The sequence below is a fragment of the Lemur catta genome, chromosome 12 (assembly GCF_020740605.2).
Source record: "Lemur catta isolate mLemCat1 chromosome 12, mLemCat1.pri, whole genome shotgun sequence".
NCBI classification, from domain to species: Eukaryota; Metazoa; Chordata; class Mammalia; order Primates; family Lemuridae; genus Lemur; species Lemur catta.
The window spans coordinates 19,766,183-19,791,281 of record NC_059139.1 but is presented as its reverse complement, the minus strand read 5'-3'; the positions used below and the strand labels follow the sequence as shown (position 1 = coordinate 19,791,281).

Below are 25,099 nucleotides of genomic sequence, written 5' to 3'. Positions count from 1 at the left end.
CTAACATTTCACATCGATTGAAATCATATAAACCCCAAATTGTAGCATCATAAAATGATGTTTTCAAATGAAATGATAAATAGCCTTAAATTGGTGGAGTCCACAGAAGTCACCAGGATCATCAAATAATGTGAGGTGTAGTGTGCATTCTATCTTTGTCTTGCTTGGGATAATAAAGGCAACTTCGTATTTTTATACTAATATAAACTTAGCACCCTGATTGCTGTTGACTAGTCAGATCCAGCTGCCTTCGCTGTTTGGCACCAGCTCCTGGCCCATAAAACTTGACTTTCCAACACTGGACACTGGTGCAATCACCTGCTCACCTTTGGTTCTTCTTTCTCTTCCTTTTTCTTGTTCTTTAAAGGCACACGTCATAGCAGGGTGCCTTCCTCCTTAGATGGCTCTTCTCTTAGCTCCTTACTAGTAGGTAGGATATGCCAGGCCCCATTCTGAGCCCTCACTATGTATTCACTTATTTAATCTTCACCTCAATAATTTTATTAATCCCCTCATTTAACAGTTGAGGAAACAAGAGGGCAGAGGGAGATTAAATAATTTGCCTAATATTACACAGATAGTCAGGAGTGCAGCTAAGGCCCAAACACAGTCCACTATAAATGCTATGCTATTAACTTAGGATCTCTAGTGAATAATTGTTAAATCAATGAAAAGCATTTTCTCTCCAAATATATTTGAAAAATGCCATAGTGGAGATAATTTCTTCAATTGCCTTGTTAATGCCAATCTCCGTTCCCTCTCCTTGGCATTAAATCCCACATTCCGAGTGACAGTTCAAGCTTTTTCTTATACCCCATAACAACCCTCAAGTCCTAGGAAACACACAAATCACCGGAGATATTTAGTCATATCTTTCATGCATGTATACATTTTAATCTTTTAAAATGCCTCTTTTTTGTGCATATATATATATTCTCTGTGAATGGAAGACTGGAAGAAACTATAAATATTTTCCCTGTGAAATATTTTGATGTACTGCTTTTCTTCTTATTCCAGGTCACATAATTTCAAATTTGATTCCTTACACGGGCCTTTGAGAATACCTGTTACTTATACTTATTTATTGATAATGGCAATAAAAAATATCTTATTCTCTTATGAGGAATGCTGCACTTCCTTTTGATCTCTTCTTCAATTCCAGAGGGAAAGATAGGTTTACAAAGAATGCTGACATATTTACCATGCTCACAAGGATTATATTTCATTGTCATCTTGATAACTGACAACATAAAACTTGTTGGAAGGCGGAGTTTGCCGCCAGCAGCCTACACCTGCACAAAAACAATTGCCTCCTTGAGGTTCCAATGGCACTTTAACATCTAAACATAATCTCTAGATTTGACAAAGGTTGTCAAAGACAGGACCCCCCCCCCTCACCAAAAATCTGTTTATTTTTCATAAAAGATGGGTGAGAACATAAGGAAGACATTTTAAAATTTTGGCTAGAGAGGTAGTGGTCTCTAAAACTTAAATTTATAATTCTGGTTACGATATAGTCTTGGCTTTTTATATGAGGGGGAATGAAAAACATCTCAGTGGTTTTCGAATCTATTGATGGTTGATTACAATATGTCAGGAATTTCTTATCTGATTTTTGAAACCAATTTTAGGCAAAATTACAATTAGGGATTTTGATTTTAAGAGAAATATAAACTAGGATGTTGGCATTCGCATATTTATATTCCCAGATGCCATGGTGGACCCATGATGACAGAAAATGAAGAATTCTGGTGCAAATCAAGTATTTACATGGTTTACTAAAAACAAGTTATGTTAATCAATAAAGGAATACTTAACAATGCCTACAGAAGAGGTTCCAGAGAATTTGTCATAATGAATGTGGGGCCTCTCTAACCTTCCAACAACCTCTAGCTCTGTGTAACCTGTGGAGTGTGGAGGTAACACAGCCACGGTGGGAACGAAAAGGATCCGAACTCTTAACTCTCTTTTATTCACCTTGATCCCTCCATTTTGTTCAAAAAATTGAATTCAAGCTAGTGGCTACAGGATTCCACAGGCATAATGAAATGGAAGCTGGAGGATTTGGGATTGAGTCCTCATTTGCCTCGCTATGTATTACTCTGCTTGTGCGGCTTGGCCAGTGGAACGTTGCCTTTGGGTTTAGGACCAAGGTCAGACATTCTAACTTTCCTGCTCTCTGCATGAGCTACTGTGCATACAGCGAAGTTTAAATCAGAAAATTGCTGCCACACGGGACATTTTCTTAGCATCACATGGCAAATTGAAGTTTTTGTCATTAAGAAAGTGAAATTGGTTCATCCACAGTGGAAATACAATGAAGATTATTGCCAATAATGGTGGTTGGGAAGTTATTTCTTGAAACAATTTTTATAAATACATTCATTGAATGTACACACGCATTTTCTCTTAAATACACTAACCAGTTGAAATATAAACGTTTAAATGGCTGAGCATTAAATTTAAATGATGAAGAAGAAAGCCCAAGGCACTTGCCCTGACTCAGGGAGAAAAGATTATTGCAGGCCATTGAACCAGAACAGAAGTTTAGAGAAGATTATCAAGGGAAAGAAAAAGACGCTTTTTCAAAAAAAAAAAAATCACAGTGACAAAAAAGATCACGAATGGCAAACCTAATTTTAAAATGCTCACGTATAACTATTTTGAATATCACTGATGTGTTCTAGAAATGAAAATCAAGAAAAAGCAAAAGGAACATGCATAAGAATAATGCAAGCATATTGGCGTAGCTCTTACACCAAGAAAGTTATTTTTCTCTCTACCCTTGGGTTTCACACAATAGATTCTCAGTAGATATTTGTGGTATTCAGTAAAATGCAATCACCGAAAGCATGTTCTGGGGTTGTTTTTCATCTGTGCATGGGAATGGCTCTGTGAAGCGGTGGACGTGCAGGGGAGGGGCTACCACTGAGCAAGTAGTGAAGAGGTCAGACAGTGGGGTCACTGTCAGGGCCCTGGTAGTGTGAGACTTTGGGCTGAAAGACTTCACTGCCCTGAGCCTTAGTTTACTCGTCTGTAAAGCAGGGATATAAATAATGCCTGTGCATGAGGGCTGCTGTGAGGATCCAATGAGATAACACACTTGAAGCACTTAGCTTGGTGTCTGGGACACAGTAATGCTCAGTAAATATTAGCGATGACAATGCTTTAATCTGATGCTATTTGAAGTGACAAATGGTTCAGTGACTCTGAATCACCCAATGAATTAATGTTAGGAGGGTACTATTCTTCAGTTTATGCTCTTTTCAAGAAAAAATTTAATAAGATAGAAAGAAAAAAACTATATTTTAACAACAGCGTATTTTAAGTGATCTTTCAGAATGGATAAAATATTGCTTCACGTTTACTAATTTGGATCATGTAATTACAGGAACAAATAATTGCTCATCCCTAATTTTAAAGGTGTATATTGCTGACAACTTTTATTTTTATGGGCTGTTAAAACATTACTGTTTAATTATCCTGAGAAGAGTGGCTTCGTTGAATTGGGTAGACATTAAAGAGTCCAGCGAAAGGCCTATTAGGAAGACCTATATGTTAGCATCTCAAATAGACCCCAATTTTCATAATATTTAAAAAAAAACACAGCCTATCAATTTTTTTTCAAAACTCTCAAAATGAAAACCATCACCAACTTTCAAAAAGCTAAGATCAGAAAATACCTATGAAAGTATATAGTTTATTAAATTCCATAAAAACAGATCTCCTGGTATGTTACTAAAGATAGAAGTATCTCAATGCTTCTGCTGGAGGTTGGTCTTGGCTACACTGTGTGCAGAAGGAGGAGAGAAAGAACATTGTGGAGGCTAAAACGGAGGAGATGGGAATTAGGCATTGCCGTGGGCTGCTTAATGATAGTGTGCGAATCTTTTGCCTAAAGTTAGGCACAATTCTGAGATTTTAAATGAATTCATCTTTGTATTAGTGAATGCCCACGTCTTTAAAATCTAATCTGTATCTACATCTACCTTTGTTCTTCTTTTCTTATGGAAAGTAATATTAGACTACACACCAATCATCATCAAGAAATTGCTATATTATATAAAGCTGGCTTGAGGGATATGGGGATTTCTGAAAATGGGGAATTATAATACTTCCCTCCATTTTTCCATTAAATTTACATAAGCCAAAGATCACCCAAGTGGATTTTGTACAAAAATCAAATACTCTTTCCTTGAGCCCCTGACAAGAAAATATGTACCTCTTTGTGTTTTCTGTGTCAGTGTGAGGACCCTTTCACTCTCCTGGTTGTTCAATCTTTAAATCTCTGACTCTTTGAACCTCCGGCCTTCTCTCCTTTGGCTTCTGCATCCAATTAACTGAGAGGTCCTGGCAATTCTCCCTCTGCAGTATCAGCTAACACCTGCTCTGCCTTTGAGATGGGGTTCAAACATCTAGCAAGCTCTGCTCAACCCCAAAGCCTTGCTGGTCCCTCTGCTTTATATTTTGATAATACTTTGTGGATGCCTGTTTTATCATTGAACTTTCCACATTTTGTTACAATGATTGGCAATAATATCCAAGGACAGTGGTGCTCACATTTGGCATCATGTTTGAATCATAAATAATTAAAAACCAACTAAGTCAGAATCTCTGGGGAGGTGAGACCCAGGAAAGGCATTTTTAAAAGCAGCGCTTCTCAAATTTTAATGTGCATACATTTCGCCTGGGGTTATTATTAAAATGCAGATTCCGATTCAGTAAGATCCGAGGTGGGGCCTGAGACTCTGCATTTCTAACAAGCTCTCAGGCTAAAACAGTTCAAAGTTGTCCCCAAATGGCCATGCATTTTAGAAAAAAAAAAATCATATCCTATCTGTTTCCATATCTATATCTTAAGCTCACAAACTCTTACTCAATACAGGACCACTTGAGTAGAAGTATTGAGATTTTCTCACAAATCAGAATTTGGTTTTTCAATATTTCAGCTATAATTGGCCTTTGCCACTTTTAGTCTCAATAAGCGCATCCCTGCCCAACCCTGCCTTGCTGGTGTTTCTGCATCAATATCTCTGGCAACAGAACACAGTGGAGGCCTGAGCAACGTGAAGATGGAGGAGGAGGAAGGTCTCATTGCTTGTGGTTAATTAGAATATGGTTGCTGCTCCAGCCCCTGGACTCCCTCTTTTGCTGGATGACCTCACTCGACCCTCCCTTTTTTCTCCCGTCTACACCTGAAAGTCCTTTGTTTCCCATGCGCATTCTCACATTTCCCTCACTCCATCAAATTCAAGTCGCTGCAGTCTGTATGATTTACCCCAAAGTAATTTGAACAAATTAACACAAATATACACAGATGTTTGCAATGGAAAAAAATTTTTTTTCTACATTCAGTGCTATGTGCTCAACAGCATCATTTTGCCTCAGTTAACGCTTCCATCCTTCCACGTACAGATTAACCTTTTCAATTTTAAGCACCCAGGATAGGATCTGAGCAATTTTAATTTAGTTGGGCTAATAGGATGATTAAAAGTTCTATTAGCTTTTCTACACCTTTATATGTCTATATATAAAGTCCTGTGGTTCCCAGAGCGTGCGCTGAGGCAGCCTGGGGTGCAGGACGGAATTCGCTAGGAAATCTTTTAAAATTTGCAGGGAAGTATAGCTACACGGGACCTCTCCCAGACACCTTGCCAATTACTAGCTCAAGGTAGTTCACAGTGTCAACAGTAGGTGGCACTGCATTCCTTTTGATGATGTCATACATTTCTAAAGCTGGGTTTTCCACAGTGGCTGTGACGAAAAGCAGTTACAGTGCAAAAATCAGTGTGGAAAAGGAAATGAGGGGCGTGGTGTCCAATCTGACTGAGAAGTCGTGCAGTGTCCAGTAGACGCACACATTCCATTTGTAAGCAACTGCGGTTAACACTGAAGTAAAAATATTACTTTTTTTCTATCAATATATGTGTATTATTTTTTCCAAATGGTTACCAATTTGTTAGAAGAGAAATACTTATTAAGTTGTTTCAGCCTAACTACGTAATACACGGAACTGTTACGTATTTCTTTTAGCTTAAGAGCGCTGTGAAAAAGAGCTCTGTCAACCAAGAAAGTTTGGGAACCTCTGCTCTAGTCTAATCATTTTTTGTTTTTAACTTTTTTCTTGCCCCAAAGTTTCCTGATCTAGTGGATCTGGATAATCACATCTGGTGTCTGCTTTAGTCCAAGTCAATTAAAGGTGGACCAAGTTGTTGCCACAAATGAGGGACAATCCCTCCATTTCTTTCTTCTTTTTAAAAATGTATTTTTATTTTTTCTATTTTTAATTGTCTGTTGATATCCTATAACTTCAAGGATGGATTTGGGAAAATGCCGTATCAACAGTTCAAGAACACCTCTTACACGTGTGTGAAATAGCAATGCTGGCAACGATGACAACGTTTTGCCCTTGATTTTTCCTCCAGCTAATATCCTCTCATGTGTTCCAATTCAAGGAGGAGAGGGACGGGCACCAGGAAAGGGCACATGGGATGGTGCGGTAGGGAAATTTATTAGCTGCCAATAAAATACCTAAATCCAACTGATCGAGTCAAAGCTGTGCTTGTGAAGGGATTTTGCTACTATTCTCTGTATTTTCCACTGAGAGATTTGTTAATTACCTCATTTTACTTCTGCAGTGCTATAAAAGTCGATATTCCACTTTGATGCATTGCGCATAGATTTAAAAGAATGTATGCAATGGATTTTTCACCAATAATAGTAACTTTATGCACCTATTATGTGCGAGCCACTAGTGCCTATCTCCCTTAAACTACACTGCAACTCCAGCAGGTAGGCCTTGCCGCATGCATTTTCTACATAAAGGAACTAAAGCCCAGAAAGGTTAATAATCTGCTCTCTCTCGGTCACAAAACTGGCAACTGGTAGTGTAGCGAGGCATTCTTCCATCTGCTCGAGTCCACACCTTGCAACTCTCCCCCGTGGCAATATTATCTTTCACAATTATAACTGTAAAACTGATTCTTAGGTGGTTTTATCCACTGCTGCTTTGAGTATCCTGAAATATCCTGGCCTTTCTTTAAGAATAGGTGGGATTATTCTTAAAGAATAAATGGCACCACGATTTGAGAAGAAAAGCAGGAAGAAAAAAGGGATCTATCTTTTAGACAAGGCACTTTTTAAAACTTAATCTTGTATGACAATAATGCTGTTTGTGTTGTAAAAAGTGCTTTAAAGATTTTAAGATTATTATTCTTTTATAATCATCACCATATTAACGTTGTGTTACTGAAACTTCACAAAGCAAGTGGAATGAAGTACAAGTGAGTGAACTGCCTTTCTCCAGTAGTCACACAGCGTGTGAATTTCACAGCAAATACATGGCTCGATCCTTGGGGATCTGTGTTGACGCTCACCCCTTCACTGAATACTTCCTCTCTCGCTTTATTCCACATTAATAATTCACTTCATTGGAACATTGCCTGGTTACCTCAGCTCAAGCCAGGAATGGCTTTCCCTCATTGTAAATACTCAAAGAGAATATCTGCACACAGATATTCAGGGATATTTCACGGCAGACTGAAGTATGAACATGCAGCCCTTAGAATCTGCAAAATTTACGTTACTTGCATGGTATCCTAATATAGACGTTTTAACATCATAGCTGTAATCATAACGGAAGACATTTTATCATGTATATTTTTACATTCACTCTCAGTTTGTTTATGAAGGGATGTGTGACAATGATTTTTTTTAATCAACACCAACTTATGAAACCCAGAATCTGCAAAGTACCAAACTGTATCCTTGTTTTTTTCTTTTACATCTTTTCAGTATGCAGATATTCTGCAACAAGAATGGAGCTGGTGATAAAATTCCAGTGAAACTCATGATGACAGTCTAACTGAGCTGTTTCCCTGACTCAGCTCCAGTAATCTGGAAGGGCTATAATAGGCCAGGCCTCCTCACTTTACTTTCTGGAGTCAATAAAATGGTCAGATGATATTTGGAAATAGCACCTTTATATAACCATTTTTCTTTTTTGTAAACCTTGTCATAAATAAATCACAAGATTTTGAAATGCCTGGCTCTTGCCAATTATTGGAGATAAGATCAAACAGCAGCAGCGGCAGCAGCAGCAGCAGCAGCAGCAACTACCACCAAATCTAAGGCCGTGGTGGGTTTTGACAGCAAAGGGCTCCCTTTGGTCAGGGGATGGGTGGTGCCATAGGTGGCAGAGTTAACAAATAGTTAATTTGAACTTGGCCAAAGGACTATAGCTCAGAATGTTTGCTTTCAGAATGAGAAAAAGAAACCTTCCTTTTCTTATGGCTTAATCACTCCATTCCTATTTTTAATACACCCTACTTTATAGAAAGAATAGCTGGACCACATTTTTTAAGCTAAAGTAAAAATTAAAGGATTTATGATAATCCCATGCGGATGGTTGTGGGCGTTTCATTTTCAGCTGGAGCATTTTCTCTCTCTTTGTTGCAGTGCTAACATTTCTCAGCTTCTTGCTATAGTCTTTTTTTTCCCCCGAAAATATTCAAATGAAAAAAAAAAAAGTCTTACCAGATAAGGAACAATGCTTACTGTATTGGGGACTAGTTCACATCCTCCCCGTCTATTTATTAGAAGTAACTTCTTCAGGCTTTTAAACCCAGAATGTCAAAGCGCCCAAAGGAATCCTACCTTGCCCACATACTGATAATCGGATCCTGTGTATTCCTCCAGGAGAAAGAACTGATTCCACATCCAGCTCCTTTTTGAACGGTTCAGCTCATTTTTGCTGTTTCCGGAGAGCTCCAGGGCCCTTTTCTTTGCTGGGAAACCACTAGTCCTCTTAGATAATAGAGTTGAGAAAGTTGGGTAGGGCTGACCAACCCAAAAGAGCAGAAAGAAGTACCGGTAAGTTCTCATTCTGACGGCACTGCCGGGTTTCTGGTAGCGAGTCCCCCTCTCCTGGAAGTGCCTTTTGTTCACTGCACTGGATCCAACCTCATTCCTCCTTTCTTCCTTAATGTTCTTTGCTTGGCTCTCAGAGGATATCTGGAAAGAATAATAACATATCAAGCATTTTTAGAGATGCTTAAAATTCAGTGTTAGAGCAAATAGGCTGGAAAAAGAGGACAGAAATTTGAATAGCAAAACAACAAAAAAAAAGTTGGCTATCAATTTTGAAATGAGGAATACGGTCTTTCAGATATGCTAAATGGAAGGCATATGCCGAGTAGGAAGCTGCCGTTTTCTTTTTCCTTTTCTATCCCTTAAAAAATCCTATTTTAAGTAATAGCATTGCTGTAGGTCAACACACCGTGGATCATCGCACTGCTCTTTTCCCTCAGAATACGTGGGCTGAGATCCGTTTAGAAGAAACGAGTTTGTGTTTCTGGTTCTATTTCCATATTTATCCTCATGAACAAGTCTAACGCAAAGAATATCACAGACCATTTGAATTCAGTTGAAAGTGGATGATGTTGAAGCCTCGCTAGAAGGCACCGAGTCCCTGGGATGTGCCAGGCGTGTCTGCAGACCTTGGCTTTGCAGGTATACTGAGATAGGACCACCAGGCCAAATAAGGTTGCAAAAGACCACCCGCCTCCTCTTTGGAGTGCACATGAGCACACTGTAGTGTCTGAAGTGAAGTTTTCAAAGTGATATTTTGCAATGATGAGGATAAGCCCATACATACTGAATCCAGCATTTCCCAAACTTGCCCAGAGAACTTTTTTTTTCCTCCTAAGACCTGATAGCACTATAGGATAGCTGGTTGAACAACCTATAAAACTGGTATTTAATAGACTATAAGAATTAAATAAGCAATTTTATTCAAATTTCTTTAGGAAGTCCTTGGCTTTTACCTCTAAATTTTACTCGTATCATAAACTATCAAGCATATTTGTTAAAACTGGTCAAATTACATTTTTCTTTGTTAAAACTGTATAATTATAGTTTCTATATCATTTTCATAGGTGCATCAAACATATCTCGGTAGTACAGTGAGGGCCATCGACTGGCTTTTCAGAAAAGTCAGCTATTATGTTTGTGGGTAATAATTTTCCATGGCAAATATTAATTTTCAAGAATACAGCCTACCATTTAAAAATTCCTGGGGCCAGACTACTTGGCAAAGATGCCCCAAATTGGCTTCCTAGTTTATGCAATTAAAGTCTTATATGCCTTGATTTTCTTTCTAAACTTTTCTACATTTAAAAAAACCCAATAAATTACTCCTTTACATTGCTACGTGATATAGGAAAAATATTTTCTTAAATAATAGTAACAACAACAACAAAAAGAAAGTGTTTTGTAATGTAGAACATAGTAGTAATTGAACTGGTACATTCACTCTAAACCATGCAGATAAAGAAACACGTTTTAAGTAGTCTGATTGGTATTTTTTTCTCTAAATCAGAAAAGATTGGTTCACTTGATTCCTATTATTCTACTAGGTAAATGTATATGTGACCAGGTTTTTTTGTTTGCTGTTTTTTACTCCAGCAATGAGTAATTATAACCATGTAACACGTGGTTAGTGAAAGCTTTCTATTGAAAGATAAGTGCAATATTTCATAGCATTGAGCATTTTAAGCCCTTTATTTCATTATTATGCATCTTCTTGACAGCAGGCTGGGGAAGTTGAAAATTCCACAGGTAAGGTAAATTAGTACGGTGACAATTAGTCATGCTGGAAAAGTGCCAGGCAACAGTATCCTTGTCATTATGCAGCCTTGGTACAGGTGTGGAATGAGTGACAATCAGGTAACGATGCATCTTCCCTCCCTCATGGTTGGTGTATAGAGGGAACCTGGAAGATGTATGGAGACAAGCCCTCCAAAGACATCTATTCATTTTTAGTAATAAAGATTACACTGAGGTTGATTCCATTGAAATTACATTTTTCTTAATTTCCCACATTCTCCATTATTTGCAAAGACAAATCCTGCGGTGAAGAATTATATGTCTGCTGCTGCCCTCCGTGAGCGCCCCATGGTGCTGGCAGAAAAGAGGGATTCGGAGAATGGAGGTGTCAGCTGTTTAAAAGGCAGACTCCTAAGGGCCATTTTAAAGAAAAACCGATCCCTGTGGGTGTTGTGTGCAAACTCCACAAGCTGTTGCCACTTGATTATTAAATATTAGTTTTTTAATATCACAGATACCAAAATGTCAAGTATTTCATTTTTTTTCTTACTTGGTAATGAGCTTTTAAAGTGATACAAATTTAAGCAGTATTTCTAAGGATACTATAACATCTAGTTTTGCTACAACTCAGCTCTTTTTGTGTCAACTTGACAGGGTGTGTCCTTGTTAAAAACTTATTATGCAAAATTGAATTACTACGATCCATTAAGATTTGTGTTAGTTTTTTAGACAGATAGACTTTTCCCTGAAATTCTATGGATTTTTTAAATTAAAAAACCCTCTAAATTGTTGAACCTATAACTTAGCAATTCTCATTTAATACTTCTTAATAGGCAGGATTGCATAGTGGTTAAGGTCATCGATGCTGGAGCCAGACTGCCTGGGCTTAAATCTAGTCTCCGCAACACAGTTTCCATGAACTTGGGAAAACTGTCTAATCTCACTGTACCTCAGTTTCTTCTTCTGTAAATGGGGACAATTACAGTGCCTATTAATACCTCATAGGGTGTTGTAAGGATTAAACAAGGCATTATGTGCAAACCATGTAGAACAGTGCCTGGCACTTAGTAAGAGCCTAATAAATATTAGCTGTTATTATTACTAACTATTTATTGTTATTCCTATTTGTATTGCATGTGTAGAATCCATCCATATCACATTGCAAAAGTCTGTAGGAGAGAGCATAGTTCCCTCTTAGGCCTAAATGTTTTTTTATTGCTCAGAAAACATCTCCAAGCAAGTCAAATTCTCTTACAATTAAAGAATAGAAGCACTTTAGAAATCAGAATTCATTCATATACTAATTGTGTGTGTGTGTGTGTGTGTGTGTGGACTTCAGCACTGAGCAGTAATCGCGTAGGAACAGAAATGGCAGGGATGCTTACTGTATGCCTTCTCTCCGGGGCTTTCATGAAGGGGAATATGGGCAAAAAAGAAAGTTCACTGGAAGATGGTGGAGGATGGACCCATTCACAGAATCTATGTATTTTTTTCTTTCCATTTTATTATGTAAAAGTTTTAAAAATCATCTTTGCTTTATTTCAGGTGAAAAAAATCAGAAATAGCTTCAATTTAGTAATTTTGCCCTTGTAAAAATGGTACTCGTAATTAACATACTGACATTATTCTAATGTTGTATCAGATAAGAAGTGGATAAGCTAAAATGAATGATATCTACTATGATTTGAATATCTGTCCCCTCCAAAACTCATGTTGAAATTTAATCTCCAATGTGGCAGTATTGAGAGGTAGAGCCTTTAAGAGGTGATGGGGTCATGAGGGCTTTGCCTTCACGAATGGATTAATCCATTTATAGATTAATGGATTAATGGATTAATGGGTTATCATGGGAGTGGGGCTGGTGACTTTTTAAGAAGATGAAGAGGAACCTGAGTAGCATGTTAGCACGCTAAGCCCCTCAACATGTGACCCTGCATGGCCTCGGGACTCTGAAGACTCCCCCCCAGCAAGAGGCCCTCACCAGGTGCAGCCCCTTGCCCTTGGACTTCTCAACCTTCATACCTGTAAGAAATAAATTCCTTTTCTTTGTAAATTACCAAGCTTCAGGTTTTATGTTGTAAGCAACAGAAAAAAAAAAACTAAAACAATGCCTGTATTTTCAATTTTACTTAATCTAAAAACATGAAATGAAAAAAATAGCATGCTCCAAACATGGCCTTAAATACAAAAAAAACCCCAGGATTCTTAAGCTGCTGAATGGTCATGAATTCAAGCAAATGAAGGAAAGGGCCCAGAAGTAGCACAACTTTGAAAAATGTGGGAAGCTGTTGGTTTCTGAGCAGTCAAAATACAGGAGAACCACATGGCAACTAGTAATCAGAGGTGGTGGCTCATTTTGTAGATGTCAGGGAGTAAATGGAAAGGACAAAGAAGAAAGGGCATGTCCAGATACTAAATTTAAAATAGCAGGCATGGTTATTCAGTCAGGAAAGAACCAGAAGATTGAACAGTGGAAAGGGGGATAAAAGCAAAACAAAGCAGATATTGTGTCTTTTTGCTCCCCCACCCTCACCCTGCAGTTCCTCTTGGCATTAAGAGGAAATCAGTTAGAAACATAAACAACTCTATAAAAATAAAAATTGAACTGCCTAATTACAGTCTAATGACAGTTTAGCAATGGACTTAAAAGACTATTTGACAAAATATGTCTCTACTTTTTCTTTTTGTTAGGATCTAATTTTTTTTTTGGGGGGAGCTTTCTATTAATATTTTCTACAGGCAATTGTATGCTCTAAAATTTGATGTGCAAAAGTGTTTGATCAAGAAAAATGGTTGGATCTTCGAAGAAGCCTTATTTTAGTGATGAGTAGAAGGTAATTAAGATGTTTATGGACAGCGGGGCAAGACACACATAGCATTGATAATTGCATACTTTGAAAATTTATTTGCCTGGGAGCCAATATGCATATATACTTCAATATTCACAAGAGTACATAGTTAAGCCCAGGTTTTGTTTAATGCATGCCATTTAGGAGGAGCCTGGGCCTCATTAATTCAGATTCTACCAATTTAGAATATGTGATAGTTAATGCAAAAGCTGGGCTAAAGTTTTCCTTTGATTAGCAAAACCTTATTCCCTAGATTATTGGAAATTAATAGTGTAAAAATATTTCATAGAAATACATAGAATGAAAAGAAACTAATGTGTCTTCAAGTTCCCCAGAGTACTTTGGAATCACCTTTTATTCATAAATAATTAATATGCTAATTAGAAAATTTCTCCATTGATTGAATTGATTCTCTAGTGACTTATGTTTGATAACAGTTTGAATGACTCAAATGTATTATCTGGTTTTGAGATATTGATTCCATTACACTATTTACAGATAAACATATAAGTAATTATTAGGCACATTTGAAAGCAATATAATTATGTTAAAGTTTTATAATTCAGACTTGACATACATTTGTTCTGGTGTTCTTGACTAATTGTAATCAGTGCAGTAGGACTATAATGCTCTCTAGACTTACAAATTAAACCAAGCACACTTAATCTTTGGTACCTGGAGCCTTAACTTTGACATTGAAAACATTCAGTAAAGCAACATCATAAATATACTTTAACCATTTACCATAGTAAGAGAATGTTTTAAAATCTATTATGAAATAGTTTCTGCAGAAAAATGGTGTTGCATGTATATACAGCAGCATAGTACGTTGTATGTTGCCGTTCATAGAAAACATTTCCATAAATATTGTGTACACTTAAGTCATCCTAACCCATACACATAGAACTCTTCTTAATATTTGGATCATAAATCCCTTATTAATTTTTGGTACATTTTCTCACATTATATCATTAATAAAGCTGGTTATTTATGACTATTTAAGATCTATCTTATTGCACTCTAACTCTGGGCCTGAAATCTCTCCGGTCCCATTCTGTCTTTGGGTGTAATTAGGATAAGGATGATACTTAGTCTGTTAGAGTCTAGAACATTAAAGAAACAGAATTGTATTTCAGGATTAATTAAACAGAGTGAAGTCAAAGGGAAACATGACTTCCCACAAGTTAAGTCTTAAAAAATGTATGTGTTATTTATTTTGAGACAAGAATTTCACAGCCAATTAAGTTTGCTTTAGATCAATTTTCTAATCACCCAAGAACCTTTGTTTTGAATAGGTTGCTACCTGCTGTGAATAAAAATAATGTCATACAACACATCTTCTAGAAGTGAGGACATAAGGATAGAGCCAATTTAAAAGTTTTGGTAGGGATTTCACATGAAGTCTTCATTTCTAAACCTCCATTTTTCTGTAAATGTCAAAGTCACTGTTGAGTAAAATTGGTTCCGTTTCGTGTGTGTAATGAACTCCACTGAAATGTGTCAAACAGCTTTGGCACCTCTCACCACATAGCACTTCTCTTGTGCCAATGAATCATTATGGCAACAGCCATCAAATGATGCCTGATTTTTTTTTTTTTGGTAAATGTTTATATTTGTGGATAATATGCCAATCTGTTTGCAAACTGATGTATTTCCAGATGAAGCTATTTCAACAGTATTACCCTTGTTCTAAAACCATATTCCACACATTGCATTAATAAAGATAAAATCAAATGTGTTACAGAACATAAAATGGCATTTTATATATAGTTGAGGCTCAAGGAATATTCGTTGGTTTGAAATACTCACTTGGAACCAAAACAAAACTTGAATTACAGCATTAGGAAAAAGTTCTTTTTCCACATGGGGGGAAAAGTCCAGACTATTTTATCGTAACAGGAAAGATCAGAATGTGGTTAAGGGCAGACTCTGGCCTGCTGCATGTCTGGGTTAGAATCTCAGCCCCCATCAACACTAGCTAGATAAACAGGGAACAATTTTATGTCTCAATTTCTTTACCTATAAAATGGGATAATATTAATAGTACCTTCCTCATAGGATGTCTGCAAAAATAAAAATGAATGAATTCCTGTGAGGTCTCAATGATTAACATTAAAAGAGCTTCGACTACTTAAACTGTCAAAGAAAGTCTTAGCAGAGGATTCACACAGGCCACCCTGGGGACACATTTTACCTCTTGTGCATCTTTTTTGTTTTGCCTTTTACAATTAAGAAACTCCAATTAGTTGCTAATATTCAAAAAATCAGCAGATTTTCATTTCTGGATGAACTTGAAACCTTAGCGGTTCTGGGGACTTATTTCTGGAGTGGAGGGAGCTGCCTCCCGTGGCAGTGCCAGGTGCTTCCTGGACTGCCACAGTCTCCACTCTTCCTTACTGTGCTCCCTGCTGGGGCCTTGTGATCGACTGCCACTTGCCATCTCACTTCCACTGTGGTTTTCTTAGACCTGCCTGCTTCATCCTTTATGCATTTCACCTGGCTGCTGAGGGCCTTTGGGCATGTGGACCCTGTCTTTTCCCAAAAGATTTACTCATGCTGACAAAGGAGAAGAGAAAGAATTTTTATACTTTAATTAGCTATTCATGGTATGAATTTTTAAACATTTCTGTGCCAAACTATACATTTAGATTGCAGAAATGTATGAAAGACTTAGTTTCACGTCACTCTCTGCTTATATGTTCTCTGGCAAGTGTATTAATTCTTTTGGACATATAGCTATTTAAGACAATGAAGCTTAAATGAGACTGGGAGATGTCAAAACCCACTCACAAATTAGCATGAATGATTCCAGTGAGTTTGCTTTTCTTTTAACCGTTCAGTGACAGGGCAGCCTGAGAGTACTGGCTGGCAGCTACGGGCAAGCAGGAGGTAAGGGTATCTTAGTGGGGATGGGGAGTCCAAAACAGATTTAACTTTATTAAATTGCAAAACGAGTCACATGGTTGGCTTTACCATTTGGGAACTTGGCACATCACAGATGATTTTTAAAGACTCCTACTTGTATAAAATGTTATGAGGAGTGGAGATGTTTTATTTATTTTTGCAGATCTAATGTCTAAGTCTTTTTATCAATTACATGATGTCTAACTCATAAATAATAATACCAGTTAATGTTTGCTATATTCTATCCGTGAACTTATTATGTGCTACGCACTATGCTAAGCATATCGCAAAGGTGCTTTCATGACTCACATCCATCCTGAGAAGTGGATAACATTCTTTCAATTTCTGCAGATGAGAAACTGAAGCTTAGAGAGGATGAATAACTTGCCCAAGGTCATGCAGTGAGTACGTAATGAAGCCAGAACTTAACCCTGGCATCAGACTAGGGCGTTCTCACTCTGAACTCATTCTAAGGAGGTACAGACCAGGCTGCTGCCCACATGGTCAGCACTCAACATATCTGTGACCTTAAAATTTAGTCTCCATGATTCTCCTAAAAAATAACACCATACTGGTCTCTGAGAAGTAAAAGTAGTTGTTACCGGGTTTGTAAGCTAAATAAGAGCAGCAAACAAACATGCCAGGTAATGGGATAAATGTTCTGCAACCATGTAAGTCTTGCTACAATCCTTTGAGGTGGGAACCATCTTTTTATTCTCTGTTTTAGAGATGAGAAATGCGGCATGGAGGAAATACTTTGCCAAAGGTACACAGCTTTGGCAAAGTGAGTGGCAGAACTGGGATAAAACCCAACTAATCTAGAGGCGCCCTCTTTAACTATGACATCCACTATCTCATTTGTATTTTGCCCATGGAAACAGCATCTAGGTTTTATTTGCTCTCATTTCAGGCAAAATTTGAACAAATTTATCATCAGGTTTCTAAATCCCCAGCAAATTGAAGGGATGGGACAAGGAGTGCTGGAGATTGGAGTATCATTATGGGGAGGAAGTAGCTGAAAGGTGCAGACAGAGTAGCTATAAAAGGCAAGCTGGAGAACTGAAGACAGCAGAGTGAGTCAGGGGCTGGCCTTGGGAGAGTAAGGGAAGTCCTACGTCCTTGTGCCAAGAGCAGTGCCTGGCTCATAGTAACACCAGGTAAACATTTGCAAAATAAGTGAAAGTATGGATGAATGCATGCACAACTGAACGTAAGAATGACTAAATGCACACATTAACGACCGCATGACTAATAGCCGTAAGAAAGAACATGGGTATATTTCACGGCACTTGAAAGTATCACCACATTGTAAATACAGCCCACAGAGGTACATAATGATGACCTTGAATCATTAAGAGAAGGTCCAAGTTCTCTTGAATGTTTGGCTCGAGAAAGCATGGATGTGTAGAATAAATATAAGAAAAATTACTGTCAAAAGTTGTTACAGTGGTATTTAGGTGAACTGGGTTTACACCTCCCTCTCTCTCTCTCCCTTTTCCCATGTGATCTTGGGTAAGCTATTCCACTTCTCTGAGCTCTTGTTCCTCATGTATAAAATTTGGGCTGATGTACTAATCCCAGGGATAGAATATCGCTGTGGTGAGAGTCACACAGAAGCCAGTTTACCCGTTTGTACCCTAGCATCAATACTTATTAGCCATGAGAGGTAGGCAATTAACGATATACTGTGCTCCAATTTCCTTATCTTTAAATCAGGAATAGCAAATTTTGGGGACTCAGTGGAGGCACCTGAAAAATAGCACCCCTCTTTCTCTTCCAAATTCCAAAGAGATTAAGAAATACAGGAGGGTTAGATGAAGACTTAAAATATCACCTATATGACTTAAGAAAGTCAGGCTGGAAAGGTAGCTTAGTGTAAGGGATGAGCAGACTTGCTAAGTAAACCCCAGAACAGACAGGTTCCCCACAGAGTCAGGGTTACACTTTCTTCTGTTCTTGTACAAAAGCACAAGTGGTCCCTACCTCAGGGTTGCGGGCTCCAATTCTACCGTCCAGAGCCACAGGGAATGACTTTCTGTTCCCACCCCCAGGCCAGCTCAAGTGTAGACCCTGAGGTCTGAAGAAAGTGATGGGGAGGAATCCGTTTTAATCCCCACTAATTAAAAAAGATCATTAGAGACATCAGTAATCCTGAGAGCCAGTAAATCACTTATTATTTACCAACAGTTCTTGTATTTAAAGCTTAGCTTTTTGGAGTTGTTTACAGCATCACTAAAAGGGAAAAGAAGTATGAATAATTTAAAGATAGGGAGTTTAAAGTTTCCCTTAAAATATCTTTCATTTCAGGTCAATCGATGCATCACAGGCAAAATGAATTCTTTTCCATCTCTCTTCACCTTTCCCACCACACAGGCGCGCACACACACACAGCAGAAAGGGATAATGATCCATATATTTTTATGTTTTTTAGACATTTGCCTGTTAGTCTTGAGAAGCTACCATGGCAATTCTCACCTAAAAGGACAGCAGTGTTTGCAGAGGTGTAACCCTTTACACCAAGTTATAGTTGGAAAGAAATAATCAAAGCTCCACTTGCTGTTTGGACAGCTTTGTCCATTTACTGTGTTTTATGTAACATTTTATTTGCAAAGAAATCATAACCTAAATTAGATGCTTCTCATATCTTGGTGTGATAACTTAGAAACAATTTAATGTAATAAATGTTGTATAACAACTTATAGGGGTACACAGACATTTACAGGTTTCTTCCCCGAGGCTAACGAAGGGGGAAGGGGGCTTGTGAAGGTGGGCACATCTTAACCAATCCAGGCTAATGTTCACTGACCATCAAATTAAACTTACCCAAGACAGGAAGACAATGTGCTTCAACGGGATGCTGGGTGTTTTATCAATTTTGACTGCTTTCATTTAAAAACTTTAATTAGAACCTCTGTTTACTCCAGTCAAATTGGACATAAAATATAAGGCAAAACATTTTAAAAGAGAATTTTAATTATACCACTAAAGAAATGTCCTTGTTCAATGTTTACTAAACACTTGCCAGAACAAGTTAATTAATACATGTTTAAATAAGTGAAAGAAGAAGAAGGAAAACAGAAATAAAATCACATTCATTTTTGTCAAGTTTTACTGCCGTTGTCAAAGGAGCCCAATTTCTAATGTAATGACTACGGTATCACAATGTGCTTGTGTAATTATAAACAATGGGGCATCAGAACACAACGGAGGCCAGTGCAAAGCCAATTCCCACTGGAAGTTGTTGTTCAAAATAATTGCTCATTGTTGCTTCATGTTTTGCAGTCACCAAATCAACATTTTTCAATTTCCTCCATCTACTCATTTATTCCATGGTAGAATATCTGAATGTTCAGATGTTGCTTTTTTAATAGGTCAGTAATATGGCTGTTGAGTTATTTAAAACTATAGAAAAATATTTTATTTTTATTTTTATTTTTTTTATTTTTAGTAAAAGGCGAAAGATTTATTCGATCTGAAGAGAAACCAGAGTATTGAAAAATATTTTTTTAATAGAAAGAGTATACGTGTAGAAAAAGAAAAATTTTGATGATATTGAGTTTTTAGTTCTAATTTTAATAGGCCACCAACATTTCCACTTTATTTACTCTTTTGTGGTAGGGAAGATTGAGTTCTTAAAGCAGTTGATGATCTGCTAAAAAGCAAAATGAAATCAATCTTTCTGAGATATGTCCTGTTATTTCAGTAGCTTTATGAAGTCAGAGAAAAAGTATGAAAAATAATTTTGAAATCTTTTGGAGAAATAAAATGCACACATCACATTAATTATCACTAGCATTGTAAAGAAAATTATTTTCCTAAACAGCATAACAGGCAGTCATCCCCCTCAGCCTCCGGGGATATGTTCCAAGACCCCCAGTGGATGCCTGAAACTGCGGGTAGAACCAAACCTGATTACCATTTCCGTTCATGTCTTCCATCCACAACTTTAATGTCTTTTCTATCTTAACTAAGCACTTATCATGCACTGTGGTTGTAACTTTTGCAGTTTGAGGTGTGACAGCAAAACTAGCACAAATTTCTTTTTCCTTTTTCATAATTTCACAGATAGAGGATTCATTCTTAACCGTAGATCTTAGCAACCTCAGCATGTGATTTTTTCTTTCCCTATTAAGTTGAGAACTTTCACTTTTCCACTTAGAGCAAGCACTCTACCTGAATTTATTTATCTGAATGGCCAGCATCACTACTCTTGCACTTTGGGGCCATTATTAAGTAAAACAAGGGTGACTTGAACACCAGGAGTGCTAACCCTTGTCAGTCAGTCTGATAACCCAGAGGGCTATGTGACTAACAGGTGGGTAGTGTAGACAGTTTGGATATGCTGGACAGAGGGATGATTCACAACCTGGGCAGGATGGCACCTGACGGTGTGAGATTTCACCATGCTACTCAGAACGGCATGCAATTTAAAACTTATGAATTGTTCATTTCTGGAATTTTCCACTTAATATTTTCAACCCGCTGGTTGACCATGGTTAACTGAAACCATGGAAAAGAGACCTACATCCGGAGGGACTATTGTATTTACCTTTCTTTTTTTTAAAGAGCAGACTATTTTTCATGATCTACTTGCTAGGACATCCCATAATCTTTTTTCTGCAAACTATTCCAATAATAACAATTTCATTCAGAATTTTTCTGAAAATAAACCTATATCAGTCCTGTTATAGTTTGTGCCTATATTGCCGAAACTGTCAGATTTCTCAAACCCACAAGTTCTGCCACAGCCTATACAGGTCTGGGAAATGGCATTGACTTAGGAGCAGGCCTCCTTGGGTGTCCTATTTGAAATTCCACTCCAGTTGAGAGAGTTGAGTTAGGTTTCTTCTAAGCCTCCCCTAGTTTGCTATAAAAATTAAATAAGATACAGTTCTACAGACTGATGTTTGTATTCCTGTGAAATTCATACGTGAAAACTTAATCCCCAGTGTGACGGTATTTGGAAGTGAGGTCTTTGGGAGGCTATCAGGGCATGAGGGTGGAGCCCTGATGAATGGGATTAATGCCCTTGAAAAAGAGACCCCAGAGAGAGCTCTTGCCCTTTCTGCCATGTGAGGACAAAGCAAAAAGACAGGCTATGAATCAGAAGTTGGGCCTCACCAGACACTGAACCTTTTGGTGCTTTGATCTTGGACTTCCCAGCTTCCAGAATTCTGAGATAAAAATTTCTGTGCTTTATAAGCCACCCAGTCTATGGTATTTTTGTTATAGAAGGCTGAGTGAACTAAGATGCACAGTATGTAAAATACTGAGCACATTGCCACATAAAGAGGAAATAGATATTGGACAGTCCTGATTTTGATATTATTGCCTACTAAGACTGGTGTGAGAATAGCACATATAACAATCTACTGTCTTTGAGCCAGCTAATGTCAGTAAAGAACATTAAGTCACAGTATTGAAAGACGCAGCCTTCTTAAAACACAGAATAAAACAAAAAGCTCTTTCTTCTATGTATTACTTTTCTTTAGGAAAGAAAACTTTATACCTATAGAAAAGCATGTTTTGGTACTTAAGCTTGCCATTGACTTGCTCTTATTAATTGCAGCTGGCAGAGGAAATATAATTTCCTAATGTATTTTTCCTTATAAAATAAGAACCTAAAGTGCTAGCACTTTTGCACACCTACCAATTATCAAATGAGTTTCCCTGAATATGAAAACTAAGCCAAAATATAATTTAGCCCTATAAGGTACTGTCAGACCCAGCTATAGTTCCATTTGGAGCATCCAGGATTATTATTTGATTAGCAATTGTTTAATGGATTTTAATGCAGCTCTTTAGTTTTTTCCGTAACACAGTAAAAAATTTTTGTAAAATGAGCATTTTTTTTCTGATGAACAAAACACACACACACACACACACACACACACACACACACACACACACACATGATACACCTTAAAAGCATCTTGGAGAGTCAAGTGTTTCTGACATCCTGACTTTGGAAGATGTTGTGGTTTTTGTCTCTAATGTAGAATTTCTTTCAGATGACTGTAAATAAAAATCAGGTATCCACAGTTATAAATATCCCATTGCACATTTTCTTTAGCCACAGCAAAAAATTTCAATTAATTGAATCGCAGGCAACTACAAATAATGCCAGAAGTGCAATACTTGGTGTTCCAGGTCATGGGCAACCATTAATTAAGATGCAAAGGATCAGCATTAAAGGCTTCAGTTTTTGTCCCAGAATTTTTTTTTTGATGGATATAGACTAAAATACCTAGAATATGCAGCTTCAGCTACATAGGAAAGGGGGCATTAGGTCTAATCTTTATTTTGCTTGACCTGGAATTTTTGATAAAGTTCTGAAATGTGTCATTTTTGAAAATTAAAAGGAAAATAATCTTACTTCAGGATTTTTACTTTTATGTTTATTTATTTAAACTTGATGTATAATTTATAATAATAAGGGCAGCTTCATGGGTACATAAATATGTCAGCATATACCAACATGGTAACAATGTGGGAAGATTAACATTCATACACTTTGTTCAATGATTTCATGGAGTTGCTATTCTAACTTTTCCTGTCATTTTCTCTGTTTCAGTGTTCAAAGGGAAAACCATTCAGGAAAGCTACTCAGGATTAGGGCTATAAACTTGTGGAATTGATTCCTGAGAGATGGATGGTGATGTGACTCCCAATTTTCAGGGCTAGGATAAAAACTCCTTGTTATGAACTCACAGGACAAGGAAATACAGCATCCCCCATTTTCTAGACATTCACCTGCCTTCAGGTTTGACTTTTGAACTTGCCAGAAGGGAAGAAGTGTGGATGTGTTCCCCTTAGACCTATTCTCCTTGCCTTGGTTCGGTCCAGACTGCCGGTGGTCATGATCACCGGGAGGAGATGATGTCTGCCATGAAAACGTTGGTCCTTCGGGATTCAGCAAAAGCATCCATGGCCTGGTGCCTGTGGTGCCTTCCAGGGCAGTATGGAGCTTCCCAATAATCGTTCAGGCCATTAAGTGAGGACAAAAGTTCAGCACTGCCCAAAGACCAAGTCAAAATGCTGCCTCTGTTTCCAAGTGGTTGGGGCTTCTTGCTTTAGTCTTATGTTCATGGTTCATCCTCCTTTGTATCACACTGATTCTGCATCCAAGGAAGAAGGCCTGGGCCCGGTGGTGAGGGAGTGAGGAGCTTTGCTCCTCCCAAAGGTGATGCCCTGGTGAGTTCTGCAGCACATCGAGCGCAGCCTGAAATTCTTCCTCCCTGAGTGATGGTTCGGGTGGTGGGGTGGTGGAGGGTCCTTCTCCTGTGCATCTGGATTCAGAAAGGCTGTGCCTTTTCTTGAAACTCTAGGATTGACAGGAGCCAATCTAAAAGGCTGGTTTCTGCAGAGAGCTGGTACATTTGGTTACTCAAGTAGCTGAGATGGGTCCCCATCTGGCAGAGCCTGCTGCAGCTACAGGTGTGTCCAGGTGTGTGCAGGCTGCTGCACTGCCCCTGCTCCAGCTGCCCATTTTGCCATTGTGCCCAGGGCCTCTTGCCCCACCATTGCAACTGTTGCTTAGGATCATCAGGTTGAGGCTGAGGCAAGTTCTTAAAGGGGAGAACGGCCAGGCTAGTGTGCTTGTTGTCCTTGTCATCCTGGCATCTTCCTTGGCACGGGGGCCAGAAAGAAGTCTGAGTATGTGAGAGCCCCCTCCTAGAGTTGGTACTGTTGACAGGTGGCTCCTAAGTGTCAGGAAGGGCTGAGAGAGCACTCCTCCCAGCACAGCCTGGGTGGGCTGGATCCTCATGACCCTTGGTGCCTGGCTCACCAAGGGACCCCAATCCACTCTGTCTGAGGAATCCTGTTCTCTGGCTTTGAAACCAAATCTGTCTTCTAGACTCCAAAATGCCAATTTCTTTGACCAGTTGTTCTCTGATAGTTATACTGGGGTAGGGGTTCTCTTCAAACAGTGCTTGCAAGGAAGGCATCCTTTTGACTTGGGTTCAAAACCCTCCTCATTCGTCGGGATTCTCCTGGGAGGGAGCCACGTGACGTGCTGGTCAGATGCATAGTGAAAGTCACCTGGACTCCGCAGAGCCTGCTGGTTACCTGGGCAGCTCCTGGAGGCTCAGGCTCATCAGGACCCAGCAGGGCCCACCCATTTCTGAAATACCTTTTGAGTTTAGCCCTTCATTAAACATTTAAGACCTCAATGAATGCAGAGGAAGCAAGCAGAAGTTGAATTTTAAGCAGAAGTGCAGATGGTACCAGGTGGTTTTGCGTCTCTCATAGTATTTTTCCAAATATGACTCTGATTCCCAGATCCCTAGTATTGATACATTGGAAAATTTTGGTTTCTGTGATGTTCAGTGCTCTTGTTCCTTCATCATTGTGGATGGCCACATTATCGAAGAGATGGGGAGCTTCTCCCCACTCGTGTGCTTTGCATACTTTCCTCAGCTTCTCAAGCACTTTTGATTTCATCATCAGATCCATTGGTTGATGTCAGTGGAATGACATGAGAGGGAAAGTTATTTTGGTGAATTGTTCTCAGGGTCAAACCATGAATGATACTAAGCAGCACTGCTTTCTGGACAGGGGGCCGCCAATGTGATGCAGCTACTAAGTGTGGCAAAGCCGTATCAGCCGACGAAAACCAAAAGGCAGAAAACAGGACATTCTCCTTTTTATGCTTTGAAGAAAAGGAAAAAGACTAAGTGGTTAGGCTGCTCTTTTTATTCTCAAATTTATTTATTTATTTTTTTAATTGACAGATAAAA

At 38.3% G+C, this 25,099-nt stretch overlaps 1 protein-coding gene across 1 annotated transcript in view; it reads right to left on the bottom strand.

Moving 5' to 3' along the window:
• CDH6 (cadherin 6) overlaps positions 1 to 25,099 on the bottom strand; it is a 123,066-nt gene that overhangs the window by 46,459 nt on the left and 51,508 nt on the right. Inside the window, exon 2 of the mRNA XM_045565900.1 lies at positions 8,656 to 9,012. Coding sequence (XP_045421856.1) covers positions 8,656 to 8,883 — 228 coding nt within the window. The 5' untranslated portion in view covers positions 8,884 to 9,012. The remainder of the gene's footprint in view (positions 1 to 8,655; positions 9,013 to 25,099) is intronic.